An 11758-nucleotide genomic window follows, 5' to 3' on the forward strand; every position below is an offset into this window, starting at 1 on the left:
CCGTGAGCCTGTTATATAAGGACATGCTGCAGGAAGTTTTGTTACTGCTGAGGAAGGAAGCCGATGTTTCCGAAAGCTCCAGATTTTTATCGTTTTTAATCCGGTTTATTTTAGTGTATTTTAGAGCAAGGATTTCATCATAGTTTTAATGTTTTTTTACAATGTATATAATTTAATTTAATATAATAGCAGTTTTTGTAAATATTTATTTTATTTTATTTGTAAATATTTTAGTTACAATAAAATACTTATAATTTCATGGTTGGTGTACGAGTCTATTTATTGCTAAAATATGAATTTGCCCAACCTCAGAGACCTTTTTCGGAATATTTTCGAAACATAACATATCTAAAAAAAAGTCATGGTTTCACATGAGCCATATGCAATTTAAATACTTTTTAAAATCAATTTTTTAACTAAACTTAAAAAAAAAATAACTTTTCTGCTTCATTTATCTCTTTTTTTCATCTATACTTTTTTCCGTTTTTTGTCCAATTTTAATTTTTCTAGAGCAATACGTGCACAGGGTCACAAGAGTGCGGGGCCTGATTGGGTCAAATCGGCCTAAGACCAGCCCTGTTCCTGTATATCACTGGAAAAACCCCATGTGTTGTCCTGGCAGCCTATTTGCACTGCTCTGAGAACTTCATATCTGACTTCACAATTATCCCCAGGTCTTTATCATTTCCCCCTATCTTGAGTGTAGTACCACTCAGGGTTATCATACTACAATTTACATTGATCACTGGCACCTAGTTGTTCTTTTATCTGCAGATTCACTGAACACCAGATCGAGGGTATTATTCACTCTTGTTGCCTCTATATGTTCATGTTGTATGTCATCCAATAAACCCACAAGTTCCAGTCAAAATCCAGACAGATAAAATCCGACATTACAAGACATTCCAATTTACTGGTCCATCACCTCTCTGTACAGTTGTTGTTCATGTACTCAGAGTCACCAGGCCTATAACACACTCCCACTCTCATTTTGCCCCTCCCAGTGCTTACTTCACACCAAACTGACTCAATGTTGCATCGGCCACTGATATTAACTGGATGCACTGTCTTAGATTTTGTGTGCTTCTGAACTAAGAACATAACCCTTCCCCCTCTCATATTGAGTTTGGTTAATGAGGATTTCATCTCTAATCTTTCTGAATTGGATCCAAATTCCCTGGAAGAAAAGATAACTGGAATTATTACTGAGGTCTCTGACCTTAGTTTTCTTAAAAAATCTTGTTGAATCAATTCTTTTCCTTGGTGATCTGATGGTCTTTCCTCTCTTAGAAGAGATCTTAGGATAGCAGGCCACCAATTGAAGTAAACAGGCTTGCTGACTTGTATAAGGCAGCTCGCAACAGATATTTTAACAGTATTAGAGAGGAGAAGGCCTAGGCTTGGGCTCGTCTCGTGGAAAGAACTATTAAATCAGATCCTTGGGGTTTACCCTATAAAGTCATTGCCTCTAAACTCCACCCACATATTCCTCAGACTTCGATCCATGTTCCAAATTCCACTGAAACTTTAACTTGGTCGGCATCTGTTGATGCCATCTTGGATGAATTGCTTCTCCGGGACATCTCGGTTCCTGAGAGCAACGAACAAACTCTTTTTAGATTACAGCATCTTGTGTTTGAAGGCTCTTCTTCTTCTGAGGATCCCTTCACTAATATAGAAATTGATTCTGCAATTAATACCCTTACTATTGGCAAAAGTCCAGGTCTGGACCTCATGGAGGTTTCTGTGATTAAAAGAATCTGGAAAATCCAACCTATCCTTATGAATTCTTGCCTTAGGTTTGGTGTTTTCCCTGATCGCTGGAAAATTGCCAACTTAAAAATCCTTCTCAAGAGTCCTGGCAATCCAGTTGACTCTCCTTCTTCTTATCGTCCAATTTCCCTTCTTCCTTTTCTCGGCAAGTTGTTGGAAAAACTTCTGGTTTCATGTTTCAAGGGTTACTATAACTCAAAAAATCTTTGTTCTTCCCAGTTTGGTTTCACGTAAGGTAAATCAACTACAGATGCAATTAATCTTCTCCTGGGCACTGTTCGAGCATCTCCTTCTAAATATGTTCTCAGTCTCTTTGTAGACTTCAAAGGGGCCTTTGACACCATATGGTGGCAGAGTGTCCTGGCGAGGTTTTGGGAGGCCGAGGTCTCCTGTCCTATCTACAAACTAATTTCTAGTTATTTCAATAATAGAAGCCTTGTGTCTCCTCCGGTTTTTGCTCGGTTACGAGGCCAGTTTCTAGGGTTGTCCTCAGAGATCCGTTCTTGGCCCTGTTTGCTGGAACATGGTCCTTGATGGATGGCTAAATGCCCCTCATGATGATATTGTCAACATTGCCTACGCCGACGATCTTGCCTCGCTTGTACCTGGGAATTCTCGTCTTGAATTGGAAATTAAAGCAAACCGCATCTTGGATGATCTTCACATGTGGTGTTCCCTCCATAAACTCTCCATTTCAGTCCCTAAAACTAAACAGGTTCTTCTGAAAGGCCTACCGAATCGTAATCGTCCCCCTGTGGTTAAAATTCTTGACCAGGCTGTTAAATTGGAAAGTGAATATAAATACCTTGGGGCGGTGATTGATGATCATTTATCTTTCATTCCCCATTGCAAGTACCTTCAGCAGAAAATCCGTTCTCTTACCGACTGGCTGTTGCGTCTTGCCCGTTCCCTCTGGAATCTTAAGTCGTCTTCTCTTGGTCTTTACTACAAGTGTATCTTCATCCCCATCGTCTTCTATGGTGCCAGCGCTTGGGGCTTCAGAATTCTTAATTCACTGGTCCAAAAATACCTTCTGCAGGTGCAGCGGTCCTTCCTTCTGTATACTTGCAGGGCATGTAGAACTGTTTCTACTGATGCCCTGCTTGTTATTAATGGTCGTCTCCCTATCTACCTGGAAATTATATTGCATTTCTTGTCTTACCATAGGAAATCTCTCTCTCCTGCCTCGGTGGGAGATTTTGCTAATAATTATGAGAACTCTACAAATGTTGATCTGGCCAGGCTTTCCAATCTTGCTTTGGAAGAGTGGCAGCACTCTTGGGATGATTCCTCTCTCGGCAGAGTCACATACGCTTTCTTTCCTCGTGTTTTTATTAAAGATAAAAATTTTAACTGGCTTCAACTTTGGTTATTTCCCACCTTCTTAATCACGGGACATGGAATTAATTCTTGTTTGTATAGATTTGGACTCGTCCCCTCTCCTCTCTGCTCTTGTGGCTCTGAGGAGACGGTTGAACATATTGTCCTACATTGTAATTTATATGTGGATTTAAGACAACAATTGTCTATCTGTACAAATGTATATAAATTAGATGATTTTTGGCGCCTGGTTGGGTCGGCGGACTCTCTTTCTGCCTTCTCTTCTTTTGCCAATAGTGTCTTCCGGAGAAGAGCAGTTTTATCAAGGAATAACCCTTGATTTCGTTATTTGTTCTTAATATTTATATATATTACTGTATTCATTTTTTTTTTTTTTTTGAGAGAAGTTTCTTTCTTGTGTTTTGGATGCAGAGTTTTTGCGTCTTTTTCTGGAGACTTGTTTCAGGTTTCGCCTGGCCGAGTGGGAGAGATGGACCTCCCCTCTCCCACTTCAAACTCTCTCCGGGTTGCCTGAAATGATTTTCTGTGTTAAATTGTATGTATTTTGTGAATACTGTAATTACCTTGTTAATATCATGGTGCTTTTGTTTTATTTGCTGTTTGCTCTCAGAATTGAGAGTAACTGATTTTATTGTGTTTTTGAATCAGCAGTTGTTAATCTTAAATGTTTATATTGTACATTACTTGTGTAGTTAGCTCATTATTATGTTGAAGAGACAGTTTTTCTCTTCTTGCATTGTCTGTTTGGCTCTGAGGAGTGGGATGGACCCCTCCCTGCTCGCACAGATCCAACCTTCAGTTGGCTGTTGAGTGAGATGATTTTCCCCTCTAGGCTGTTTTACTGCTGGGGCTGCTGGCTGCTTCTCTTGCTGCTTGTGTTTTGATTTAATTTTGTTTTCCTGCGGGGCTGATTATTTGTTGTATTTTTCTTTTTCCTGCCTGATTGCAGCTGCAATAAGTTGGGTTTTTTGCTAGTACCATATAGTTCTTGGTCTAGCATTTTTAGTTGTAAATGGGTTTTGGTTCTGAGGGGTAGGATGGGCCTCTCTCCGCCCTCTCAGATCCAATTGCTTTGTTGGCTGACTGGTTGGAGGCGTCGTTCTCCTCCTCCAGTCTTGCGATTATTTTCTTTTCTTTTCTACTGCCAGTTGCAGTGGAAATGTATAGTTTTAGCTTTTGTTCAGCCCTGCAGGTTGAGTTTTTTTTTTTTTTTTTTAATGCTTACCTATGCATTATTGTTAATTCTACGTGTCTTGTTATTTGAAACAATTTTTGTTTTTCGCAGCTTGTGGTAGCAGCTTTGCACTTGCTGGTTATGTGCATATGTTTATAGATTAGATTACTTGTGCAGAGACATTTTCTCTGCATATTCATTAATTATTGTTTAATACTTAACTTATTATTTTGATTTGTTATACTTAGATTTAAATTTAGAATTGCTTTTGATTCGGTTAACTAATTTATTTGTACAGTATTTATTGGTTTTGCCTTTGGTATATCTTTGCCTTGGGCGAGTTTTGTTTGTCTCTTTGTGTTTTGTATATATATGTTTCTGCATTTCTTCTGGTTGACTGTTTCTCTTAATTTCTTGGTTGACTAGTTTTTCAGCTAAGATTTTAATTACTTATTTTGTAAATATTGTATATTTTACTCTCTGCTTATGCAGTGTAATTTGTTAATATGTTTACTGCTATGTTTCATATCGGTGACATAAGTATTTATTTATTATTTAACTTAATTTATTCTTTTAAGTGGCTATCTAATAGCCACTTGTACATTACCTATGTTCTTTCCTTGAGACTTTTCTTTTTCCCCTTGTCGGTGCAGGTTGGGCTTCCTTCCCGGCTAGGAGAATCTTTCTTTCAAAATTACAAGCCTTCAGGCTTCAAAATTTTACCTCTTCAAGCTCTCTCGCTTGTTAGATTTTCCAACTAGTGTTTTCCTCTTTCATATTTCTTCTTTTTCCTGAGAGAGTGTTTTTCTCACTTTTCTTCTTCTACTTTCTTTTCTCCTGCTTTATCCTCCCTATTCCTTATTTATTATAACCGGGATTCCACTTGTTGGAATCCCACTTAGTGTAATTTAGATAGTTCCTGGAGCGCCTCCACGTGGTTAAGTATATATGTGTGTTCATCACAACACACATATATACTTACACACACTTGCCGGTTATAAATAACCTACAGATGCTACAGCGGTATATAGGGGTAACCCTGGAGGCTGCAATCAATACAAGTGCAATCAATACTTGTCCCTTGTACACATTGTACTCCTCATATCCAAATTCCGCACCCCCTCATATCCGAGCAACACCACATCCCCACCATCCCAACAATGTCTACATTTATTATCTTGACCAGCACTTCAAATTCATCAAACTTATCCACTGTGCACTGATGCTGGGAGCATCCTGCTCCAATAGAAGCAGCATAAGAATCACTTTCACCTCTGCCTGCAGCTAATGTTAATCTATTAATTTATATATCTCCCCAAGCTACTTATTTTCCAACCCACCTTACACTGTCTTGAATCTCACCAGAGTCAAATAGATTGACAAGGCTCTCTCATCATATACTTCTGCCTACTGCATCTCAGCAGAATTGCGACAATCTCAAATTCCACCCTAACTCATGACTTGTTTCTTCAACATTGCCCTGTACTTATTAAATCTGCAGATCTCCCCACGCTGTGTTGCCCGATTAACTTAATGTCGTTAGTGCCAACATGTACAACAATATCACCCCCTGTTCCCTTAAATGATGATATATGCTCTACAATGTCATCAAGTTTTGCCCCTGGTAGACACACACACTCTGCTCCCACTCCAACCATCCCTCTGCACAACATTTGCAATGTGTTTCACACACTAACCTGCCATTGAGCTTGTTGTACAACACACTGCACCATTCGCTCACTATAAACATAATCCGTTACAGTTCTAACAGTGGGAGGTGGATTGACCCATTTGCCACCATACTTTGTGCATCATAACCACAGAAGGCCATGAGTATCTCCTATAATTATGCCCCTTTGAAACTCCATATCTTTACTACATTCCATAACTGCTACTTTATTACTTTAACTTGCATGACCAGATGTAAATTACCAGTGCTCTAGCATACAAAGCTGTTTGGCTTTTTATAGTGCAAGACATGTGGTATAGTCCGTTTCAGATAGGGTGGCCATAATTCAGTGATCTCTGAGTGTAATATATATATATATATATATACAGTATATATATATATATATATATATATATACACACTGAGTGATCACTGAATTATGACCACCTACCTAATACTTCGTAGGTCCTCCTTTTGCCCTCAGTACAGCAGCTGTCTGACTTGGCATTGATTCATCAAGATGTTGGAAGTGTTCGGGAGTAGGGCCAACCAAGCTGTGTGTAATGCAGTCAGCAATACAGGTATGGAGGTGAATGGTGTATCTAGACGCCTGATATGCTTTTCCATAGTGTCCCATAAATGCTCTATGACAGGGGTGGCCAACAAGTCTATTGCGGCTTTAATTTCGGTCAATCACGACGAATCTTAAATATATATATAAAATAGATTAGTCAAAATCGAAATATTATTATGCACCCCACTGCATATGCTTATTAAAATCCATTGAACCACATGACTATGCTTGTTGCCTCGCAGCCGCTAGGCTTGTCTAGTGAAAATTAGCAAAGTTACGTTGTGGAGCATAGTGTATGCATTGAATTCTTATTTAGCTTAGTTAATATTAATAACTGGACAGTACTTATACATTAATTTAATACCCTTTGATTTAAAATGAATACTACGAAAAAGAGTAAAAAGTATCGTTTTCATCAAATAGTAAAACGTATCATTTAATGATAAAAGAAACATGTTGTTTGATTTGCAATGCTTCCTTGGCTATACCCAAAAAAAACGAAATTTAGAAAGGCACTCCATGGTAAATACCAATCGGATTTTCTGCCTAATAGTGACCTTAGAAAAAATTAATTAAAATAACTTAAATTCAGTTTTCGCACATGATTTATTCGGGACATCTAATTTGCAATCTACAGCAGTAACTGTAGCATCATTTAAAGCAGGCCTAGGCAAACTATGACCCGTGGTCCGCCGCACATTTTTGTGCGGCCTGCGAGCTTTAATCATATTTTCGAAAAAAGTTTACTTATTTTATGCCTTTTGCGACGCCTTTTTGAAAAATAAATTTGTATATGTAATACATTACAGAATTTGTCGACTCGTAAATTGTTTTATCATCTCTGTATTGTTAAAATTGAGATAGAATTTGAAATTGTGCGCGCGAGCCAACGGGTGCTTTTATAACGGTATAATTTGAAAAATGTTTAACAGTAACAGAGTTGAAAAATGCTTAACAAGATATAATTTACAATGGAACAAAATGGTAAGCATAACAACTGACGGAGCAGCAAGTTTGACAGGTAAAAATGTTGGAGCATTAAAGAAAATTCAGGATAAAATTTGTGAAAATTATCCTGATTATAATTTAATTACAATTCATTGTATTATACATCAACAAGCATTATGTAAAAATGTGTTAAAAGTTGAACATGTCACATCTTGTATTATTAAACTAGTAAATTTAATACGATCGAGGGGGCCTGAAACACAGACAATTCGTTAATTTTCTTCAAAATATTGAATCTAAGTACACAGATATTCCTTATCATAGCCAAATTGGATGGCTTAGCTTAGGAAAAGTTCTTCGTCGAGTATGGGATTTTAAAGATGACATCATTCTATTTTTAAAAGTGAAAAATATTATGGACTTTCCTGAATTAACTGATAATAACTGGATTTGTGATTTTGGGTTTACCCTGGACATCGTGACACACTTAAATACTTTCAACACAGTGTTACAAGGGAAAAATTTATATCCCCATGATATGGTAAAAAGTTTGAATGGATTTAAATTAAAACGCCAGTTGTTCCTTCAACGTTTATTAATTAACAAGGTAGACCACTTTCGAAAAAATAAATTTGAAAAATATTGTGAAATTATCAATGCTTTGAATGACGACTTTTCACGAAGATTTGGTGACTTCCAAAAAATTGAGACAAGTTTGGCAATAGTGCGCGACCCATTTTCAATAGAAATTGATAGTGCACTGAGTGAACCACAACTCCAGATTATAGATCTGTAGTGTGATACCAATTTAAGGGAATGTCATGAGGAAATCTGTAAAGTTATAATACTCTTAATTCAGACGAATTCGACGAACATAAAGATTTTGCCCGAAAAATGTTGGTTATTTTTGGATCAACCTACATATGTGAACAAACATTTTCCACATGAATCTAAATAAAAATTCTTTACGATCAAGCATCACCGATGAACATTTACAAGCAGTTTTAAGAATCTGAACTACAAAATTAACACGCAAAATTAAAATGTTAAAAGATGTAAAACAGTTCCATTCATCTCATTAAATTCTTGGTTGTTAGAGAATAATTTTTTTTATGTTATATTTCTTCTTCATGATAACAAATAATATATATCTAAAAATAGTATTTTACGTGCGGCCCGCCTTCTTTTCGAATTCCTAATGTGGCCCTTCAGCCAAAAAGTTTGCCCACGCCTGATTTAAAGAGTCATCTTCTTTCAAAAAATGCAAACCATTTTCTGATGGTCAATTCATCAAAGATGCATTTTTATAAATAACAGATTCTCTTTTTGAAAAATTTAAGAACAAAAATGAAATTAAAAGTGCTCCTCAAGATCTGCAATTATCTCGAAATACTGTGATGCGACGCATCGAAAAAATGAGTAAAAATGTGAGCGAACAATTGCGTGCTGTATTGCTAATTGTCTCCTTTTCTTTACAACTGGATGAATCTACAGACGTCAGTGATACAGCTCAATTGCTCATTTCTGTTATGGTTTTTGATGATTCTGCCACTAGAGAAGAACTGCTGGGTGTGGTTTTGTGTGGTTTTGTTAAAAGAAACAACTACAGATCTTGATATATTTAACGCATTCAAAAATTTTATTGAAAAAATTAAATTACCACTATTTAAACTTGTATCAATAACAATAGATGGAACTAAAGCAATGACAGGGAATCTTAACGGATTCATCGCATTGTGACAATAGGATGATGAATTCCCACATTTTGAGTTCCCACTGTATCATCCACCAACAAGTGTTAGCCAGAAAAAGTTTAAATACTAAGTGTTATGGACATAGCTTTCAAAATCATGAATTCCAACAGAGGACAATCTGTTCAGAGGAGACTTTTCAAAATGCAACTCGATGAAAATGAACCAGATATGATATTACACAGATGTGAGGTGGCTGAGTCAGAGTAAATTTCTACAGAAATTTAAAAATTTGTTGATCAAAGGGGATCTTACAGACTTGCATAGAGAAGATTCTTTACAATTGGCCTTATCACAGTATATCCCCGATTTCGAAAGCTTGGCAGATGACATTAAGACACAAACTTCACATAGGTATGAATTTAAAACAAGAATTCTGAATTGTATTTAATTTTAAAATTTATAAACAACATTTTTCAATATGTGCTTAACTTTTTTAACCATTGTGCAATGATATTCTTGAGAGGGTAGATCTTGGCACATTTCGAAGAAAAAAAGTAGATCGCATCACAAATTAAGTTGGCCACCCGTGCTCTGTGGGATTGATATCAGTGAAGTTCAGAGGCCAATCGATATGCCGAAGTCAGAACTGTGTTCCTCAAACCATTCCTGCTCAGCAAGTGCCCGATGGCTCGGTGCATTGTCATCTTGAAAGACATCATCGCTATTCAGGAAAAAGTAACATAGCAGGGTGTACACAGTCAGCAAGCAGTTGACGATAGCAGAGACCAGTGATGTGTTGTTCCACATGCACCAGGGGTCCAAGTTCCTGCAAATGAAACATGTCCCACACCATACAACTGCCTCCACCAGCCTGCACTTTTGATACCATGCATGATGGATCAAGAGCCTCATGTTGTTGACGCCAAATCCGTACACGACCATCCACGGTGTGGAGTAAATAACATGACTCATTTGACCAGCACACTTTCTTCCAGTCTTCTAACATCCAACTTGCATGCTCCTTGCACCAGGCGAGTCTTTTATGCCGATTAACCTTGGTTAGGAGAGGATGCCGTAGGGGGTCGTCTGCTGGTATAGCCGATACGTGCGATGCATGGTCATGCCATATATTGTTCCGGGTTGGCCCATGTTGTATTGGGTAGTCAACTCTTCAACAGTGCTGCACCTGTTTGCCTGTACGAGTCGTCGGACCCACCGCTTGTCAAGCTCCCACAATCTGTCTTTTATCAAAGTCCGATAAATCCTTCCTTTTACCCATCACGCTCGGAATTTTACTTCCTACTGAACCACTGACACCTTATACATGCTAAGTAGGTCAACTAACTCCACACTCTCGTATCTCATGTGGTCAACTGGTCAGATTCCATAGGGGTGGTCATAATTCAGTGATCACTCTATATATATAACCAATAAATAAAACAGTTTAATTCAATTAATCACTCTTGAACCGTGTGAAATTAATAATACTAAAAGTACAACACTAGTTTTAGCATCGTTATTGTCACCTCTGGCTTTCCAAGGTGAAACTAGGTTTGTTTAATATTTATTTTTATTAGTCTTCCCCCCCCCATTCTCTTATGTTAACAGTAGTAGTAGTAGTTTTCAAATACATGGTATGCTTTAGTTTCAGTATTATTAATTTCACATGGTTCAAGAATGATTTATTTACTACTAGAAGCTATTAGGAATTAACTGATGTACCATGGTCCTTTTTCAGGTAACTGACAAGTGCACAAGAAAATTCTTGGAAATTCTCTTGCAGCCAAGTCTGCTATACTATATTTCTTGATATTTGTAATCAGTTCAGTAAAAAAATACAACTGTATTTTATTAATGTAGTGCAGAAGAAGGGGAAAAAAAAAAAAAAAAAAAAGCTTTAAAAATATTCCTGCTTTTCACAACCACCTCTTGTTTCTTGCCAGATTTAAAAAAAAAAAAAAAAAAAATCCGTTTTATTCTGTCTACAAATAACAAATCTCTAACTTTTCAAAAGTCAAAACTGGGCAGCTATGCTTACGGTCAAGTTTGCTATAAAGATTTTCAGAAAAGTTAAATATGTAATAAGTTAAAAAATTATAGTTTAATAAAAAAGATTTTTCTACTATTTATCTAAAAAATATGTGTATTCATTTTTAGGGTGGAGTTTCAAAGCAAATTTTATGGTGGACAGGGCTATATGTTTGTTCCATTTGCCTTTGAGACCATTTTAGAAGCAGCTGCTGTTGAAGAGTAAATATCCTGAAAGACTAGTTTATTTTTTAATTAACTTAGTTTTTATTATTGTTACAACAAAAGCATCGTAGGAAAGGCTATTTTAATTTGCAGTATGATAAAAATTGAATTTGCTCATTTTATATATTAATATCTATTCCATAATGAACTTATAGAAACAAATTCTCTTCAAGATTATACATGATGGTTTACTTATATGTGACAGGGATCAAAGACAAGAAAGTTATAATCACTATTACCAAGGATGGAAATAAGTAATTCAAAATTACAGTTAGCCTTAAAAAGAACATCTTCTAGTATGCTTTATTATGGTGAATTTCAGATTTTATCAT

The 11758-nt window shown here is 36.6% G+C and overlaps 1 protein-coding gene across 2 annotated transcripts in view; it reads left to right on the plus strand.

The window, feature by feature from the left end:
- LOC150075071 (V-type proton ATPase 116 kDa subunit a 1-like) overlaps nt 1-11438 on the plus strand; it is a 431757-nt gene extending 420319 nt beyond the window's left edge. For both annotated transcript variants that reach the window (XM_090389279.1, XM_090389280.1), the window contains one exon: nt 11331-11438. In XM_090389279.1, the coding sequence (XP_090245405.1) occupies nt 11331-11427 (97 nt within the window). In that variant the 3' untranslated portion in view covers nt 11428-11438. The remainder of the gene's footprint in view (nt 1-11330) is intronic.
- The last annotated feature ends 320 nt before the right edge of the window (nt 11439-11758 follow it).

This window comes from Mastigoproctus giganteus, chromosome 14, assembly GCF_048544385.1.
Source record: "Mastigoproctus giganteus isolate SK-2022 chromosome 14, ASM4854438v1, whole genome shotgun sequence".
Classification (NCBI taxonomy): domain Eukaryota; kingdom Metazoa; phylum Arthropoda; class Arachnida; order Uropygi; family Thelyphonidae; genus Mastigoproctus; species Mastigoproctus giganteus.